The 21,420-nt window shown below is 35.9% G+C and overlaps 1 protein-coding gene across 9 annotated transcripts in view; it reads right to left on the bottom strand.

Annotated features, from left to right (window-relative positions):
* The window catches only part of CAMKMT (calmodulin-lysine N-methyltransferase), a 212,558-nt gene that overhangs the window by 32,230 nt on the left and 158,908 nt on the right, over positions 1–21,420 (bottom strand). For all 9 annotated transcript variants that reach the window (XM_064414443.1, XM_064414448.1, XM_064414445.1 and 6 more), the window contains 4 exons: positions 13,306–13,366; positions 10,290–10,344; positions 9,175–9,238; positions 3,961–4,027 (listed from right to left, as the gene is read on the bottom strand). In XM_064414443.1, the coding sequence (XP_064270513.1) occupies positions 3,961–4,027; positions 9,175–9,238; positions 10,290–10,344; positions 13,306–13,366 (247 nt within the window). The remainder of the gene's footprint in view (positions 1–3,960; positions 4,028–9,174; positions 9,239–10,289; positions 10,345–13,305; positions 13,367–21,420) is intronic.

Raw genomic sequence — 21,420 nt, 5'->3', positions numbered from 1 at the left:
CAGCGAACAGGATAGTAGCAAATGGTCAATTCTCACAGTGGAGGGACATAATCGGTGGAATTCCCCTGGGACCTGTTCTAGTCAACATTTTTACAAGAGATGAGCATTGAGGTGGCAAAGCTTGCTGATGTTAAGAAGTCATTCAAGATAGTAAGGAAAATAATAGACTCTGAAAGATTGCAGAAGGATGAAAGGAGGAAAATGAAAAAGAAGGATGATTAATTGGAGAATAAAATGACAAATTAAATTCAGTAGGGATAAATGCAAAATGTACAACTGAAAAAATAATTATCACTTGATATAGAAAATGAAGGTCTCCAAAATGACCATCACTGGAAAGCTCCTGATATTGTGACAGACAGTGTCATGAAACTATTAGCTCTGTGCTCAACTGCAGTGAAAAAAGCCAATCACTGTTAAGCATTTTTAGAAGGGGAACAAAGAGCATAATTATTCCACTACATATACCTATTTATGCACACTGTACTGCGATCAGTACTGATCACAGTCATTTAAAAATAAGTAGATTGAAACAGAAGAAGATATAGAGCAGGGCAAGTATGATCAGAGGTGTGGAATGCCTTCCATCTGAGTTGACTTTTCTGTGATAAAGAGCAAAAACTTTAGAATGGACATGAGCACACAGACTGTTCTTTCCAGATATACATGAAGTGAACAAATTAAGTGAGCAGGAACCAGCAACTTTTTCTTCCTAACCAGAGAGCAGGAAATGTTCCTTTTGGCAGCTTCCAGACTGTGGAATGAATAAAGAGTATATGATACATTATTACCAATCAAACCAAAAGATGCACTGCCACAAGCATTTCTGTTACTGGCTCGATGTTACATGTCCTTGTTTACATCCCCACATGAAACAGAATCTCTCTGAGGCAACTCTTGGCAAAATAGTAGACTTCTCCACAGCTAAAACGCCCCAGGTCCTATATCAGCAATTAGAACACAACTTTTGTTCTTTACAGATTTCCATGTTCTCAGACAAGACAATCTGAACGACGAATAAATTCCCCAGTTGGTAGGACAGACTGAGTCTGTTAACCTGCAGAATACATTGCAAGCCTTCCTCTTTGGCAAAGTTTTTCCATTATGGCATTTGTAATAACAACTACTTTTCAAACTTCTACTACTCTAACAGCTGTTTCAGGAAGACTTCCCCATTAAAATAAATAGAAAACAAGGAGCGGGGATTTCTTGACTTTGTTATTAATTTAATGGTTGGTGGATATGTTAAAACAATGATAAACCGTGTCAATGATAAAACATGTCGAACCAGTAACAGCTGATGGTACAAAGAAACATATGCTAAGTTATAGGGTAAACAATGCAATTCATGGATAATTTCTGAACTGTAAAAAAATAAAATTGTTGAACACATACATGGTGTTAATACCCTTCAATATGTCAAGACATTACTACTAACTTGGTGCTATTACTGTACCTCTTTCTAGAAAACATAAACAAGAAATCCTGGGCATATTCATGAAAAATAAAAATAAAATAGAATTGTATATCCACTGCAAAGTAAACTGTTTACTATTGTGACATTATAACACACAATATGACAAACTGCCAGTTTGGCTTACATGACCATACAATAATTTTAAACAATAATCAAGACTCGGCAGAGGGCTACATAGGTGCTCATTTATGGCATTTTGTATAAATCTAAATAAATAAATGTATGGCAGGTTGTCCTAATCTAAATTCTCTTGGCTGATACCAGATTGTTCCTTTTTGCTCCATTCAGGTTTTGGCATACTTTTCAGGCATAGAGTTAAATATCCAGAACAGTCGCAAACTGACTCTCATACTGATAATTTCTGCTCCGGTGCCAGGAAAAGAGTGCAAGATCCTGCCATAAGATGAAGGTGCTGTGAGAAGAGTCTATTCTGAATCATCTTTTATATGTAAAGAATTTTTTAACTTTGCACTGACCACCATGAAGTTGCAAGACTGGATGCTGTCTAAATGATTATAGGAAAGAAGATGCCTTCTCCACATTAAATTGATGCTCAGTAAGTCACTTATAGACATCACTATATTCATTTGCCTGCAAAATCTGATCAATGTAAAAGAAGTCACTGAATGTCACTTTGCATGCCAGTGTTGCATTCTTCCACCCAAAACACTACATTTTCTTCATTTTCTTGTGGGTTTTTTCTCCTTTTTTTTTCCTCCCTACAACCATTATGTAACTAAGGTTTTCATCTGCAGGAAAAGTGAATCAAGGTTACAGTAGTATTTCAGACTTTACATCAGCCTTTTAGTTCCCTCAAGGCATGAAGAAGTAACTCTGTTACTGCATCACGCCATTCCTGAATCTGATGGACTGATCAATCCATTAGAGAGTAATTTGAACAGTCATTTTCAAAAACTTTATACTGTTACAACAAATCTGTAAAAGCCTTAAGAATGTAGAATTAAAAATCAAGTGTTATGAGTCTTATGTTTTTATATAGTACTTCACATTATTTTGTAATTTAATTATTTTATTTATGCAAATAAGGCCTCAAACACTATTGCACTCAAGAATTTAAACACTTGACATTTTTACTCCTTAAAATGCAACATTTTATGACATCTAGATTTGTTTATTAATTAGTGATTATTAACACCCAGTAAACAACATCCTGTCTTGTAAAAACACAATCTTTCTTCACAGCGTGAGGCTGAAATCTATTATTCACTGATTCCATATGCTGAAATACACTCAAATGATCACAAATGACCTTAAGCATTAGATAAATGTAAATGAGGACAGGGTAGAAAATGTGCTTTTGATTGATATCTAAAAGACCACGTTTGAAGTCTTGACAAGGGATGAAATCTGAAATCTCACATAAAGTATAGAACAATTGGAAATCTAAAAAAAAATCTAAGCTTCTGGATGGACATACCACACAGCCTCTCCTCAGCAGAGTGTCTGAGGCTGCTCAGAAGAGGTGTTCAGCACATGGAACATGAAAGACCATTCCTGGGATCCATGTGGCCTCTGCTTACTTGGCAGGCTCTTATTAGGACGCAGAGATGTATCTCTAACTTATATGCACACACACCCTAATGAAGGCAGAATTTTTCTAGCCCTAAGTGCTCACTTAAACAAACTTCTCTACATAGAATGGCTACATAGGCATGGGATTAAATGACATGAATGATAGCCATTAAAACCATATGGGTTTAACTGTCTATGTGAGTAAGCTCATTCTGCATTAACACTTTGCCTTCCTCAGCCCTTTTTCAGCTTTACTTTTCCCAGTTTTAGAAGGACTGAGTGCTCCTCTGCAATGTGAGTCATCAAAAAAAATTTAAATACCAAATAAGAGTGTACTATTTGCTCTTAGGTAACCATTTTCTAATTCTTAACCTTATACCACAAATATGAAGTGCTTTATAATTTAAAGTACTGTGAGAGATGAATACACTGTTCTTCGTTCCCATCTCCCCATCTGTCTTCGCAGTGACAACATAGTAATGATCACACAGACAGGATGACCAGAAAACCTCCCATGGATGTTCCAACAACATCTACCTCAGGGGCAAATGGGATTTGTTGTCACCCTAAATTTTCAGAGCTATTTAAAATGAAATATGACAGAGATTTAGATACATTCATTCCAAATCTCATTTTCAGTACAACGGGTAGTGTTGACTTCGAAGCAGACAAATTTCAACCATGCACTAAATCACAGACTGAAGAGACATAAAGTAAATTAAAAAAAGATAAAAAGAGAGGGCTTGTCAACAAGGTTAATCATACTGTATTTGCTATTTTTAAAAAATACTTTTAAATTTCTCTCTTGCATCACTTACCTACTTACCTATACACACCTATGTGAGCATCAGTAACACAGGTCACACTTTCACACTTTTGCACACATTTCACATCTATATTAATACAGAAATACATGCAAGAATCAGTAAAAAAGTTTAGTACAATCTTACCAGCTTGACACCTTCTGAGCCTTAAATATTCCGGCATTTTGGTTTCTTGTGATGATCTCATTTACATCTGCAGTATAATTGTTAAGAATGATCTACAAAGAATTATCTACAAAACTAGAGCAATAATAAAAATAATAAACCCAACTATTTTCCACTTATAATGCCTTCATCATGTTCTTATCTGTTTGTTCTTTAATCTGTGCTAAGAGTCAATCTTTTTTCAGAAGCATACTTTTTACATTGCTTCTCCAACCCATCAGCCATAGATATATGCAGCGATTTGCTTTAGTTTCCTACTTCTATTTACTCTTTCATTTAAAGAATTTCTAGCCCGGTAGCTATAGAGGGAAGTGAAAAAAGATGTCCCATACTATTTGCAAAGGCAAACTATTTGCAAATATAAGAATCACAACCATGGAGAACTGAAATTTTTACAACCACTAAATGTCCATTCTAGTTTGTGCTGCTTTTCCCTTTTCACTGTTATCACTATGCCTAATGCTGAGATTTTAGAGGTTTATGTGTTTTAAGAACCTACCCACAAGAGATACACCTAAGTTCTTGGCTCTGTCTGGGTGAATTCAACACACAACAGGACACCTTAACCTATAGGCAAAGGAGTCTCTAGTCCATTTGCTTTCTTAAGAATGGTTTAGAACCGCCTTAAAAGAGTGGAAAGCAATAAGTGCCTTAGATACCACAACAGTATCTCAGCCTGGTGTCTCAGCTTCTTGTAGTTTGGAAGTTCAAGTCACAAATTAGGGTAGCTATTCAGGCAGGTTAAAGCAAGGGCTGTCAAGCAAAACCTTCAGGGGAAGCTGGGCCCAGTCATCTATGGCTACAAAGATAACTGTCGTGATCAATCATACCTGGTTAGTAAGAAGCCACAGGAAGGAAAACATGTTGCAAGTAAGTGAAAACACTGAGAATATTTATTGTTACCCAGTGTGAATCCATGCATTCCTGAATGGTTCACTTTCAAATGTAAATAATTATTTTAAATTGACATTTTTGGTAAAGATGTAAAAGATCCTTCTTTTTTATTTAAGGTATAGGAAATCTGATGCTAATTAGGAGGATGTTTCTAGGTCCACAAAATATGTCAGATCTTTCAAAAGTGCTCCAATAAAAAAATTGAATGCAAGAGTCAGGCTAATTTGAAATATTGTTGATACACCTTTGCTTTGCTGAAATCACATAATTTGCCTTCCTAATAGAGTTGGTTATTTAAGAAAAGTTATTTCAGGAAAGTCTCTATCCAAAAACTAGAAAAGACAACTGGTATTTTGTGAAGTAAAAACTAGAAATGGAATGACAGAAAACTGGTTTAAACAAATCTCTGTAGTTTGGATGTGCCTTTTAAATAGTTTCCACAATATGCAATGAGGAGTAGTAAATGAATGGTCTACACCTGGGTAGCAAAAGGAAGGCTCAAATAACTCCGTGAGCAGGTCATACTACTTTTAAATAGGGGCAGAAATAACATTGTTGATAAATTAGCTATACTGCACTTAAATTATATAACTGAGCAAAACTATTAATAATGGTTATAAACATGTCAATACTAGATTAAAAAAATAATTTAGGAGCCCACATCTTCAGGCATTCAGGCTAAACATGACCCTTCTAACCTAAATTTCCCTGGACTGTTGAAAGATCCATACACTGTATTTTAATGGCCATTATAGTGCACTGTAACAATGTTTTGTACTATTGATGCTTTCAGACAGTAAGTAGTTCAAGTCACCAGTGCAAGGTGTGAAACAGAGCTAAGGCAGAAAGTACCCAGCCTCTCTGAAATAGGAGACAATGTTTACTAAAATGAACCTCATCCTTGGACTTGGAAATGTTAAAGTGCATAAACATGCTTCCAGTGTTTTGAGAAAATAAAATTTGGTGTTCATGACTGACTTATGTGACAGATACAATGTAAGTTGAAAAATTTGTATCTGAATACACATCACCCAAATTTACAATGGGGGATGAATCTGATAACTCTGCCCATGTATATCTCTATTATTCACTTGAAATATCTATAGTTTTAATTCTAATACTTTCCTTATTTAAATGATACTGAAAGAACTTAGATAAAATACACTAAATTAGCAATAAAGTTCTGAACAAGGTGGCAAAAGGAGTAACACCTATCTTTATTTTATTGATTTTGCAATATAAACAATCTATTGAATCAATTGAAACCTTCTCATGATAAGCAAAAGGAGTTAGAGTGAAGTCTTTTAAATGGTCTAGCAACTCAAGTCATAATATCCTTTTAAAAACCTCCATAAACATCATACATAAGATCATTGACTAATACAAAATACAGCAATATATTTCACAATGAGAGGGTTAGAATGGCAACAATTATTTGATTGATTCATTTGTAAAATTTTTTAAACTTCTATCATTTCAATAATGTATCCTAATATGGATATTGAAAACATACATAGTGAATACTTCATGTGGCAGTATAAATGGAGACTAATAGGAAGCATGTCAAAAATCAAAAGAAAAATCAAATCCTCAAAAGCTTGAGATTTCACAAAGCAAAGCTGTTAGTTATGCTCACTGAATAGTGATAGCAACAACAAAAACAACAATAATTATGATGATGTTGATAATACAAAGCAGATTCTCAGATGCAATGCACTATTGCCAGGTCGATTTTCAATTACATTTCACTGATGTATTCATTTGTTTCTTAATGTGCTCATCTTGCCCATTAAGAATAATTAGCAGGCTTGCTTGGTGATTTCCTGGCTTCTGACAGGGATTTTTTTTCTTTTTTGTTGACAACCACTTTTACTTTTTGGAAAGTAATTTTTGGATATTATAGTATGACTGGCATGTAATTTAAGCTTCCTAAGAAATTTAAAGGGAAGATGTAAACAGTAATTTTTAAACAAGATTATTTTAATCTATAATACCTACATAAAAACTATAATACTAGACATTAACTATTCCTAAAGACCAGAATCTAGAAAAGAAAACAGTATTTTATCCCACATTACTTTAATTTTGTATGCTAAACAATCAAAAAATACCATAAGCAATAATAAGAACTAGCAAAAATACATAATTTGTAGCCAGTGGCCCTCAGGGTGAATGCTACTTCCAAATACACCTAAAATTCTATCCTGATTTCAATGAGTCTGGTGAGGCTGAAACAGATCTAAATTTAGCCTAAACTTCTATTACAGCCAGTCACCATAGAAAAGAGTGCAAAAGAAAATTACCGTAAGACAGATCATAAAATTACTACTGAAGTCCATAAATCATATAAAATGCAACAGAAATTTTATTATGTGCACTTTTAAGAATACATTTCACCTACACAGTAAAGTTCTTAGCCTGCTGCACTTTGGCACCCTGCTAATATTAAGCCCATTGTAAAATCCAACACAATAAAAGCACTTTGAATGCTGAGCCTTCTGAGCACCAAATGTTAAAAAAGAAAAATAAATTCCTGTTACAGCCGTCCACCAATCACTTCCCTGAAAGGGATTCACTGAGTGAATACAGATGAAGACGTCTTGTGAGACTTTTCGGAACAGAAGACATTTCTAAAACATATTGTGAAAAACTAAGGTGTGATAATTGGATAATATTAACAGTATCTTTTTCAGGAATAAAAGCACTTTTATTTGTTTAATTCCAAGGACTGAGTGAATATTTTCGCACTTGCCAATTTCCCTTGTTATAAAAGACTCCTAAATTTCAAAAAAGTTCAGGTATGTTTACGGAATCTGCTATGCAAGACATTTGCTGACTTGATGATTACTGAGCCCACCTGAAGCTTTTTGTGGGTAAAATGACCTTTTGTTAAATACCTATGCTTCTATACAACATGAGTTTCTTTTGTTAGACTAGTTTTGAAACACTTCTTTTCTCCTACATTTTTTATCTTCATAATGACATGGAAGAAAGATTGGAAGGGTGGTGCTGATTAAAATACACAGAATAATGAATACTTCCTCCTTAAGACACAAGTCTAACACATTAGAATTTAACAAAATAATAATCCCTGGAAAACAGGTGAGAACTTGCCTTTTCAAGAAAAAAGAGACTTTTAGCAGGCTTACTTCAAGTTTTAACAGATATGATCTAGGATTAACTGTTTTTAACATGAAATTTTTCAAGTGTTGTCAGCAGTTATAGTTACCTCAGTTGCCTTTGACAAAGTTTTTTTTAAAGGTAGTAGCTAATATTACTGCACTGAAATGTCTTCTGATTTAACAGCCATCAGCAACTGCAATTCACTTAAGCCACAGATTAGTTTAAGTTATTTTTTTTACTAAGTACTCACTACATTAGCTCTCAAATACATACAAATATCAAAAAGAAATAATTCTGACGCTGCAGTGACCAAAACCTGAAAAATTAGCCTGCCTGAAAATGTAAATGGAAAGATTATCAAGGAACAAAAGCAAATAGATATCTTCCTTTTTTTTCCTCTCAATTTCTAAGGGCTATTAGTATTCACTGTATATATCTGTTCTTGTTCTGTGCTGATATTTAATGTGGCCACAAATTATGCTCACTCATTCTCTTGCTTAACCCAAGTCCAGTTCAATTTTATGAACTATCTCTTCATATTAGAAGGGCATAATAGCAATTTATTCTAATATAAGAAATACAATAAAATACTTCCTACAAGGGACCGAGGAGTTTTGCAATCTTACATCAAGATAAATAATAATAAATTGGTAATTGATTAAGCAGACTAAATGGGCAATTTGTAGGCAGTTACAACTTATCAGCAACAATGAAATATTTCAACATACACTAGAAAAGCTCTGAAAATATATGAATGCTGAGCATGTTTTAAGGGGCTAGTATCTGAAAGTAGGGAAAAAAATCTAGCCTTTATGCAAAACGGATACATGAAGGGGAGCTGATTATTCGATTCCCTGTACACCTCCTGTAATGTGCAGCATACACACATGAATCTTCCAGCACTCAACCAGGGGGCAAATATTTACTACTGTACATGCTCTATACCAACATGTGCATTTTTAATTAGCAGAGAAAATGTGGCATTTATTATGGGGAAAGCTGCTGCTCTGTTCAAGATATTCCACATCTGTTTTTTAATTACTTATGTGGGGACTTTTTCTTAATATGCCCCATGCTGTCTGTCTTTATATCGATTGTTACTCAGCCAGTAAAAAGGAACGAGCACAACAAACCAGTTTTCTATCTGAATAAGGATACTTTTGATGGCCTTTTCATTTCCATCAGTTAACAGAACTTCTTTGACATCTGCAGAAATAGCAACCTGAAAAAAAGAGCACAGCAAACAATGAGCAAATATGCTTGTCTGTGTGGAAGTGAAGACAGGAGTGACAAGCCTTCAGTATCATGCTTCCTCACCTATTTCTCTGTAACAATCTTCAATCTTTTTTCATTTTATGTCTGCATTATTTTAATCATTCAATCAAATCAGTCAATACTTTTATCATTCCATTTGCGGGAGCCTCTATCTTGCTATCATTCTGTTCCGTAATTGCATTGTGACAGCCGATGATGGTATTCTGAGAGGCTTTCATTTGCGGGCTTCTGTTTATCTAGTAGAGCCATCATACAAGGCTGTCACTCTGCCTTTCAGCTTGCTTCTGTCTGACTGCCTGATGCCCTTCATATAACTTTGCATTGCAGGCAGATGGCTTTGTAAGGGTAATTTTTTTGTGAGCTTTGACATGCTCGCACATTGGGCTGTAACCTCGACACATTGTATAAGAGCGACAGGTTTGTCAAATGCCAATCAGTGTAACAATATGCTTTTATTTGTAGAGACATAAAAACTTGTCTAATGCACTGCACTGCTACATAATATCTCCTGAATACATGACTCAGAACCCAGAGAATGGTGAACGACTCTCCTGAATGGCCAATCTAATTCAAAAGAATCTAATTACCGAGAGCTCTGGATCATGTTTGTTGGTGTAATAATGCAGGCAAAACATTAGCAGCTATATCATGGTGCTCCAACTGTGATTCGCCAGGCTATTCCTGTATCTTAGCAAATGGGACTATAATCTGAAAAAAAAAAAAGCTTCGGCTATGGCAATGAAAGACAGACAGTACGTGGCCTGGAATGTCACAACAAAAGATATTGACTACACCGAGGTAAAATGTTTCTGCTCATCGAGGCAACCATAAAATCAATATGATACGAAAGCAAGTCAATCTAGAAGGTCTCTCAAGACTCTGCAGCTTGACCGCAGCTGAGGCTGTTGACAGTTCTCTGACCCAGCAGTTGGAGGCACTGGAACATTTTTCCTTTTGTTTCTTCCTCTGAATGGGATTGGAATTGAGAAAAGACCTACCATGAGCCCAGCCAAGCATGTCATGCCACCCCCTAGCTCACACACAGCAAGGTCCCTGAAAGAGAGAAAGGAAATGGTAGAACCCATACAAATTAGATGAAAATGGTCAGAGAGACATATATGTTACAAGAACAAATTGCCATCTGCAGTAAGAACTGAGCTACCAGGAAGTTGTAGAGACATGACTAGGCTACCTCATGTCGTTTTGCGTTTTAAAAATAATTATGAAATAGAAAAGTCACAAAGCAGGCAAACCAGTGGGGGTTCCCTCATTAGTGTTCAGTGCAACATTACCACCGCTGAGCTGAAAAATCTGAGAAGGTTCCCTTTTTTCCCTTGTCAATGGCTCTGTCTTTTAGAACTAAACTAGCTAGAGTAGCGAAAGATAATTGTTAGGAAAGGATAACAATGTTAATCCACATTCATTCTTGCAAAAACAGCTAGAGAAGTAAATGGGGAAATTAATATTATTTATATATCTCTCCATACAGTTATGCCTAAAAGCCTTTTTATATTAAAAAGAGAGAAGTTTTAAAGCAAGCCGTGTACCACAAAATAATTACACACGAAGAAATCTGATCCTTCAATTAGCACTTAAAACTGCAAGTGACCTACAAACAATGCTGTTATGAACAACGATGGGAACAGCAAACGGTTAAGCCTCAGAAAACTAAACGAAGTTAGTGTCAAGAGCCTAAACTGAGCCCGATCAAAGGGCTGAATACATGGTCTAAAAGGCTGCTTTTAACTTAGACCATACTGTGCTGTTATTAAGACGTGCATGTGAAATATAATTTGGCGCAGAGAGTGTGCCGGATGGGAGCTTGCAGGGGGAGCCATAAAGAATGTCCTCCAGAGCCATGGCCTGCCCCAGGAGGGGAGGGAGGGATGCTGACCCTGCACCGAAACTGTGTGTGAAGCAGTGTCTGGGGCAAGGCAGAGCCTCAGCTTAGGAACATGCTGCTTTATAGTAAAATCTGCAGCAACTGTTACAGCTGGCAGAAGCATTCCCATTGAGACACTTGTGACAGGCAGAAAATGGAATTTTAACTAAACTGTTTGGTTGAGTTTGGTTTTGGAGGGTTTCTTCTCCCTTAAAACATTAACATCTGAAAGTCTATTTTTATCTGAAAGGGTCACCTCCCTACTCACTCCACACTGATATTTAGGAAGAGCATCTAGGATGCCATATCAGTATCAGTATAAAGATGATGATATTTTGTTCACCGAGGCGAGTGGACTAGGCTGTATGACTGTATAATAATGCTCACTGTCTGGACAGGTTAGATTTATTTTTCTTAGATACCACAAATTGTATTTAAAAAAGTCCAGTTGTCCTATTTAATCAAAATGAGACAAAAGAAAGACATACCTTGGAGGAAAAAGCCATATATAAACCCAGTAATAATATTTTTTTTAAAAAAAAGGGGAAATTTGCAATTTGGATTTTTAAACGGAAAGATTATAGGCTTTTCCTCAAATAACTTTTAGTTTTTCTAAACCAAATGTACTATATATTAAAACTATATCTATATGGTTATATGTAAGGCTTACAAGGCACTTACTCCTTTATAAGAATCATGCTTACTGAAATAAACACAGAAAAGTATCCAGTGTAAGGCTTTTAATGCATTTTGAACCAAATTTCTGTGTACAAAGTAAATGAGCATACATATGCACACACAAATATTTATGCATATGAAATTTATTTCAGTGCAAATTCTCTTACCAGCAAGTTTTAAAAGTTGTGTCCATCTCTCAGGCAATATATAGTGACATTTATAAATGAGACTTAACATAAGAAACTCTACTCTGAGAGTACTGTCAGTCGGGCATAATCCTGAGAATTCAGGATGTGAAACTGCCCATTTACTCTGTGGAAGTTTGACTGACAGTTGTCTCTGAATATTACGGTTTGGGATATTCAGATCCTAGTTTGTGATACCCAAACTAGGAAAATACCCTCTGAGTGAGCAGCACGGGAGGTTTGCTGTGAGGAGCCCTGGAGAAGAAGTAGAGCATATGAGCATGGGGCCAGACAGCAAAGTGCTACAGGGACATCACTATAGCAGAAGACACACAACCAACCTGGCAGGAAGGAGCAGCGGCTGCCACATCAGGTGTATGAGCTGCCTCCCCTAATGGGCCACACTTTCTTCAGGTGGTGGATGGAACAGGAATGAGGTTTTACGGATCAGGGCACACTTGGGTGTCAGGTCTTTGATTACAGATTGGAATCCAAGCAAGTTGCTCATTTGGTACAAGGGGCAGGGACTTACAGTTTGGTCTTTCGATTTTACCCAACACCATATTTACACAGACTGGGATTTTGTATACTCCAAGCTGGTTTACTTGGTATTTGCCTTACACCCTCACACAGAGCAGAATTTCTGCCTCCAAATGCATTGTTCTAATAGCTTTTTTTGCATCCTTTTCATGCTCCACACAATGAAACTTCAAGGATTTCCAAGTGCAAATCTCAATATAGTCAGGGGGAAGGAAAGCAGATGTAGGATGGATTTTATATTTAGATGTTCCTATTGGAGCCTTGATAGCTGACTTCTACAAGTTTTGAATAAAAGTGAAGGATGTTTCAAAACTGTTTCACCACAGTTAAAAATGGGAGCAAATTCCTCTTACTACATGCAGTGATTTTTATGTATTTCATCAGATAATATTTTGCTTGCTTTTGCAACAGATGTCAGTTTAAAGAATATCTTATTTTTCCTGACCTTCACAATCAGCACTGATCGATTGGAGCTTCACTTTTGTTTCCCAAAAATCAAAGTGAAATAAAACGCCTTGAGTGGAAATCAAAAGTCTTTGACATATAGCAGAAAGCTTGCTGTGCAATATTAGTACCCAAAGGCAGCTCAGAATTCTTTGTTAAGAGCAACATGCTTTCACCTTGAACATTTTAAATTTAATCTGAAGACTTAAATCATAGCAATCTTTACCATGCAGATACAATAAAACTAAGAAATTGGAAAATATCTTTTTATGTTTAACTCTGTACCTGAATATTTCATTATGCTTTAGGCAGTAGTAAGCCAGCACTTCTTCAGATGGCCAGAGACCTATAAAACAAAGATATTTGCCTTCTTAGAACAGATTTTTTTCTGGTCTAAAATAATATTTGAATGCATATTACCATTTGTAGACCCCTACCCATTGTTTTATTTTCTATATTTGCCATAATAACATGGAATAAAGAAAAATAAAAAGAAGACCTAGGATTTAAGCATTGGAATTGAGTATTTCATAGACTTCTTCAAAACTAATGACCAGAAATTTATAGATACACACACATATACATGCAATATGCAAGACTTTAAAAGTTATATAAAATTTAATTCAATCATGCATTCACATGAACATCAACCTGTTTGTACCAGGCCAGATGAAAGGCCAACTTTGCCTTGTAGCCTGTTTCAAACAGGAGACAGGAGCCCTCTAGTTTTTTATTAGCTACCTCATCATCATCATCCTACAGTCACTCCATTTCTTCCCAGATTCTTTTTATTTATCTCTTATTTTGTGTTAGGTCAGGTATCAGTCCAACTGTAAGGGAGACTGACCAGTAGCATATGCTAAGGACAAATCCAGGACTAGGGCAGTAAAGTGTAATTTCTAGTTGCGGCTCAAGAAATTCAGAAGAAGGAGAAGAGGAAATACAATTGTTAAGTTCTTCTTAATAGGCACTGGAGGATTTTTCTGGTTATTCTGTGGTAAACTTTCCAGAGCTGTATCAGGAAGCACCACAGTTTCACCCTGCTGTACAAAGAAACTCCTCCTCTCTCATTTTATACTTGCTTTCCTGTCATTTTCATTTGAATTTCCCTAATTCTCCTACAGAAACAGCCAGGAGCAATCACACTTTCTTCACCTAATCTGTATTATTCATGAATTCATTAGCTTCTATCATAAAACTTACACTCGTCATCATCAACATTGACAACTACTTGGGGGCTTCCATGTAAATTTATTTCTTCAAAACCAGTCTCTCAAGAAACTGGCTCTTTTGCCAACCCAGGTTCCCACCTGAATGGAATGTCCAACTGAAATGGTGTGGCCCACAGAGAGGGCCATAAATGCTGTCCTGCAGGCACCAGACTTTATTGCTGGAGGGGCCCTGAGGAAACCAGACTCATACTCAGGAACTTCAGCTGTGTCTGCAAAGGTTCCCGAAGTTAAAGGAGAAATAATCAAAGGCATATGCAGCTGAATTATGGTTGTATGTGTTTTTCATCTGTGGTTGCTTAGCAATGTTTATGTGTCTGTTTACAGGTAAAATCCAGAGCTGACTTCCCCCCTCAACCAATGCATGACATTAAGAATTGAGACACAAACTTCATATTATGAATTACAGACATTTTAATGGTTCCAGTAAACTTATTTGGCATGTAGAGCATCTTTTAGATATTTCTAGATAAGTAGGTTGAATTCCATGAAGCTTGCTATGTATGTGTATCCTTCAGACCATTTTAACCTTATTTTGTTCTCAAGGCTAAAAACATCACTACACTTTTACCAGAACCAGAAGTTTGGGAGAAAAACTGTCATACTGTAAATCACTTAAAGCCTGACTGAAACCATCATCAATATAATTCGTCCTTTCCATCCAGTAAGTATTCTGAACTACCCTTTCTCCTAGTGAGAAATAATGAAAATTTAAAAACGTCTTGACTGCATGCAGATCAAGCAAAAGCCAAGACAGGATTTGTCCAAAACTTTGCATACAACTTTTGTATTAAAAAGATATTTAAAGGGGGAAAAAATAGACTGATGATACATACGTATAACAAAACTACTAATGCAATACTTGTATTTGTCCTGTTTATGACAGTTCAGTCTGATCGGGCGTTTTTGAATGTGCTATTTTGCTTAGACTTGCTAAGGGTTAAAATAAAATACTCACACAAGACTACCCATTCTTTAGTGAAAAATACACTAGGAATTGTACAGGGTTTTTCATCTCCCTTTGAGCATTTCAATGCTTTTGAGCACTGAATTACGCTAAAATGACAGATTTTGCAATAAATATAGTAACTGTTTAAATATTTTAGTGTGTAACATAAAGAATGTTTCCGTTTGCAGTGACTGGTGTACACTCAAGCAATAAAAGTGGTTTTTTAATATTTAGTGAAGACACGGCTAATTTAACACAGTTTATAATACTTATATCTCATATTAAAAAAACCCTCACACCCACAAACATAAAAAACTGAATGCTTTTATAGCAAACTTCTAGCCTGAGTGAATTTTAAAAATACTAGTCAATTGTAGCAAACATCCTTCAACATCTGACTTTTCAGTACCCTCAGTCAAATGTCTTTCACTTTTCTGCAGTTATTATTGAGAGGGCACTTTGAATGATGTCACTGAATCTTTTCTGAGGGGTCACCACTCCTTCCCCTGCTACCATTCCAATGTTGATACTGGCTGGAACTGTAGGTGTATCTCTGTGCTGAGAGAAGGGTGAAGCACCTTTGCAAAGACAACGCTCTTTGCTTCCAAGCCAGCAACGTGCATGGCTCTCCTTCCCGCTGCCTTCCCCCATGGGGAAGGAAGGGTCACCTCAGCAATGGTATAAGCATCTGGAAGCTAAAGAAGCAGGAGTCAGGAGGCCTTTCATGAACAAGTCGCAAGCGTAGAAGCACACAGTGCTCCCAGCTAAGCCAAGATACCAGAAGCCAGGATACCAGTGTTAATTTTAGTGAAAGGAAAAGCTTCACGTGCCTGAACAGGTAGGTAAGCCTCTTTACCTTCAAAACAGGGATAAGCTTAAAGATCCATGTGGAGGAGTTTGCATTCTGTCTTCTTCCTCCTCACTCTGACCTACATTTGCCAACACAATGACCTACATTTTGAAGTTGCAAGTATAAGAAGGATAGTTCTGCTTCTGTTAGAAAATATACAGCTGTAATGCAGAAATGCAGAATTCCTATGAATTAACAATTACTACTATGTTGTGAAAAGCATAATTTTTTCTTGCAAACACATACATATGGATATGGATTAAGTTTCCTATGAACACACTTAAATAATTCTTTCATATTTAAAATAAAATTGTCATTTTGATTTCTGAATTTGATTATAAATACACAACATTGGATGCTACCTATTTACATGTACAATCACACGATAGCCAACTATTTACAGATGGATAGACAAAAGAATATCAAAAGACCCCCAAATGGTGCTTTTATTTTCAAGGCTATAAATATTTTAAAAGTCCTAGACAGAGGGGCTAAAAAATCTCACTGTACGATGGAACAGAGAGAAACAAGAGTTTCTCTTTACAAAGACAAAATAATTTTGACATTTACTGGAGGTTTTAAAAATCTTTACCACCTTGATAACTACAACTTGAAAACAGAGACTAATTGCCAGAAAGCATTGGAATCTCTATTGAAACATATTAAAAAATTAAGCTGCACTGGCATTCAAAGAAGACCCTCAAGAATGGGCACGTCTGAAGACATGGGACAGAAACAGAGCTCATCTCTGCCCACATTTCAACTCTTGAAGTATCCTTTCACCACCAGGATGGAGCAGGATTCTCACTACAAATGCCATAAGAAAGATTATGTCTACTTCCAGACAGATTTATGATACATATTACAGTAGAAGGAGTAGAAAAATATCATCATTAAATTGTACAATGGTGAACAGAGAAATGCTACAAATGCATCACAACCATACAAAATGCAGGCATTCCTACAGCACTTGTTACCATATCATAAAATGTCACCACAGCAATGGAGTCTACCTCACAAGAACTTGATATAATGATTCCACTGTCTCAACTTTGCACATCAGGAACTGAAGTAAAACACAGAGATATATTAAGTTACTTAAACACACAGAATGAAATGAAGGGAAGACTGAGAAAAATAACCCAAGTCATCCTTACACCATGAGGTATGATGTAACCAAGAAAAGGTACCCCAGCTCTTCCTGCAGAGGAACAAAACTTAAAAAAATCATAATAATGGAAAGAAACATAGCTTAAGTTGGTTTTATCACTTTCATAGTGCTTGCTATTGGAAAGTGTCAGTCTTTCTGCACTAGTCATGGCACAATAGTTTCTTAAAGCAACCTTCAAGCCACGTGGACTAAGCCATGTGTAGACAGCCTTCTGAGGATGTTGTGTTGTAGTGCTTATATGGAGCACTACTCCAAAGCTACACAAAGCCTGTGCTTCTTCTGCAATACATCTATAAATGCTGAATACTCTGATAGTACAGAAAATTGTATACCAGAAATAAATTATCCAGTATTAAAAAAAAAAAAAAGTTTCTGTCCCCCTGTTGCTTTTTACCACATATTTTACAGAATGCTGTCAACCTTTGGATAGCAAATATTGAGATTTGATATGAAGTTCTTAAAGGACATCTTGTCAGTAGAAAAGAATTTTGAGACGTGTATTTTTAAGAAAGACATCTGACTATTGGAGCTATTATGCCTCAGCAGTGCTCCACAGGTACAAAGAAATCATGGTAACTACTGATTACTTTAACGGGGATAGTGCAAGATTAGTGGAACTCTTCTCTATTGTCTGCCAGCACTACGCACAAGAAACATAGGGACAAGTGGAGGTGACAGGTGAGCTGTCCCTGAGAGCTCTGAGTAGGAGGTATAAAGCTGTCCCACAAGTACTTAACTCATGCTAGCAGATTAAGAAGTTACTTTCAAAGCTAAGCCAAATTGAAAGTATTTTCACATTTTCCTAACACTTCTCACAGCCCCATGTAGAGATGTCTGATCTCAACATTCAAATTTTGTCTTTTATTTGCACTATTAAACTATGAGATGTCTTCCTATTCGTTTGAAGTCTCAAGTAAATTTTGTACAAATCCTATCTTTATCCTCAAAGCAAATACAATTTAAATTTGAAAAGTCACTCATTTCCCCCATATGAATACACTCAAAAAGATATATTTTCTAGTATGTCCTGATTCTTGACTACATGAAATCACCTTATTTGCTTTAATAGTCATCAAAGTGAGAAGAAAAAAAAAGCATTTTTGGGCAAAGTGATGAATAATGTCTCAAAAGTCATACCAACAACTGCACTGAGCAATGATGAACTGTTTTCTGACCCTACATAAGGCTCTTTTTATCCTTCCACACCAAGACACATGGTTAGTGGAGAGCCTAAAAATCTTTAGCACTACAATAGACTGTGCAGAGGTGTTAAATTAATGGCCTGTCCGGACAGGCAATTATTCCCCATCAGCTCTGCTAAAAGACTGTAGTGAAGGAGGAAAATCCCCAAAACTATGGTATTTACTGGAAAAAGCTATTCTAGGAATATAACATAAGGAATTCTGGGATCTTAAAATAAGGTTCTTCCATCCTAGAGTATTATAGTATCATCACAACCCTAATATTACAGTGTAAAACCTTATTTTCTACTGACTATATGACTGTATTCAAGTCATATTGGAAGATAAGTTTGATAATTTTATCCTGGTTAGTTTTTCTGTGGATTCCCACCAGTGTGCACAGCAAGAAGCACAGTCCATCTGCTGAGGGTAAGCAGATCTGAGGGTAATACCTCTGCTGGAGATGCAAGAGAGTGGATCAAAATCAAGGTTCAACAGGACAATACTTAGGAGCTAATTTCAAAATTAAACTCTAACCAATATTATGAGCCCTTCTGTCAGTGGAGCAGCAAACTTCACTTCCGAGTCAAAGCTAAAACATATTGAGATTAGATGCTAGGTGGATGCAGTGTATGTCTGCCAAATACACCTTGGTAGTAACATATAACATGGGTGTTGTAATTTAAGTAATTGCTTGATTAAAGATTACCTGCAAATAATTGCACTGCTGTAGTTAGTTGGCATAGAGAGCTCTCAAAATATTTCTAGCTCTAAACTTTCTTCAAACTCCATACCTCAAGCCCCTTTTCAATATAATTTTACCGTTAAAAAATGTTGCTCAGGATAGTTAGGAAGTAAAGATTTTATTTTCATTCCCTTGTTCAAACAGCAAGCAAAATATGACACAGATGAAAGGATAATCAGTAATCCCTGCTACCTAAGATCCCACCTAAAGTGTATTGAATTAAACAATGCAAGCACACATAATAAGACACTAATACTACAAATACTCTTTTTTTAGATACCATAAAATGCATGCATAGAGAAGTGAAAATATTCCATAGAAAATAACTTCCATAATAATCCAAAGACAAACCTGGTCACTTTAGTAAAATGAAGAAATGGAGTAAATTGCTAAGCAAGGAAAAAACTCACTGAAGAAAATCCTTGTTGTTTCACTCTGCTTTCAGTAAACAAAATTTTAAGTTTACACCTTTCTACAGATAAAAAAAGGATCATCATTGCAAGTTAGTTGCAGATGGTGTGCCTGGAACTGTAGAATTATTTACTACAAAAATGGATTTCAGAGCAGATTTTCAAAAGGAGGACAGCTACCAAATACTGTGTCCCTCTGGAGATTTGACCACCTCATATACCAGCATCTTTAAGAGCTAATATATTTTGAAAGTCCAGTCGTCCAATCCGAGGCTTTCCATTCCAAAATTTACCCCAAGAGTATTTACAAGTAACTTCAGCAATAAATGCACACAGTGTGAAAAAATAAAATTATTTCATAGTCTTTACAGTAGCACCTTACATCTGTGCCTTACTGCACCTGGCTTTTGCAGATGGCAAACCACCTTTTAAGTCCAGTGAAGAGGAGTAATTTGAGGCAGGGAGAATGGCTAGCTTACTTTTCCACAGCAGGAATGCTATAAGTGAGTTTGAAAAGGTACAAGAACATCAGAAAAAAATAGAAGAGAATATAAAGAGAAACATTTTTTCCCTATGCACATACATTTTGTAGAAACTCTTGTCTTTCTTCCAATCTAAAGCAGAATTCATGATATTCAGATCATTGAAAAATATGTATAAGCACTGGCTGAGATCTTCAGCCTAGGCAAAATGGCCTCAGCACTGTATCTCTCACTTTCACTCTCATTATTATTCACGACTAGGAGGGAAACATGATGGTCTGCAATCTGCAAATGTCTTTTAGAGCACAAACTTAAGAAGCTCAGTGGAACTGATGTGGAAATACAGTAACAAGTCAAAGCTGTAAATGTACGCATATCCCTTCCATAAGAAAAATTGGCCAACTGTACAAATCTACTGGTATGATTGTCTTTAACATCTTTTTCAAATGAATGAATTTGTGTTGGGGGTGGGGGGTACCTAGTTTTCAAATAGTTATTAAAAATTAAACAACACTGGAACAAACCTTTTGTGATTATAGCCTTCATTCTCCTGCAAAAAACTGGATCTATAAATTTATGTACCATTGTAGATGTAAATTACAAAATTTTATATTCAACTATATTAAAACATCTATTCCAAAAATGATTACCAGTTGTGAAAAGCAGACAGGCTTATCACTTGCTGTCAGTTGTTCATGTCTAGTTAAGCAATAATGTGCTAAAACTGCTCTTTTGTTTTGTGTAAGAATTTTGGCAATAGAAGAAATGAACACTCGTTTAATAAAAACTCAGGCTGCTTTTTGCTTTGATGGAGGAAGCAGCTGCCTGTTTTCATTTGCTGCAGAGCAGCAAAACCCATCAATATAATAAGCAGCTTAGATGCATCCATCCACAGCATCTGTAAGGATATAGGGCTATTCGCTCAAAACCAATCCTTGGTTTAATTTTAACAAAGATGTGTCTGACATATTTGAAAATGCATTATAATAGGGTTTTGAAATACTAGCATTTTCTCTTTTCTTTTTAAATACTTTTCACAGATTTTGAAAGGCAAGTATACATATTGGAGTGATAGAAATGCTAAAACAAATATTACTGTAGCAAACAGCAGAACTAGCCTAAAAATGCAAAGAGGGAACATTAAGAGATGCCTTCTGGTTCACAGACTCTCCTGTTCCTTGAAAATACAGAAAAATACTGTTTCAATCTTTTCAATGAAGGGTGTTTTTCACCATAACCAAGAGCAGAGAAAGACACTAGAAATATGTATTACAGACAAAACCCCTGCAAAGATCACAGATCCATTATACAAATATATTTCCCAAGATATACTTTTCCTTCCCTGCCTTACGCTTTGTTAAAAGTAAATAGATTAATGCTCAT

This window comes from Passer domesticus, chromosome 3 (genome assembly GCF_036417665.1).
Source record: "Passer domesticus isolate bPasDom1 chromosome 3, bPasDom1.hap1, whole genome shotgun sequence".
NCBI classification, from domain to species: domain Eukaryota; kingdom Metazoa; phylum Chordata; class Aves; order Passeriformes; family Passeridae; genus Passer; species Passer domesticus.
The sequence above is the reverse complement of the archived record's forward strand: the minus strand, read 5'-3'. Positions and strand labels throughout refer to the sequence as shown.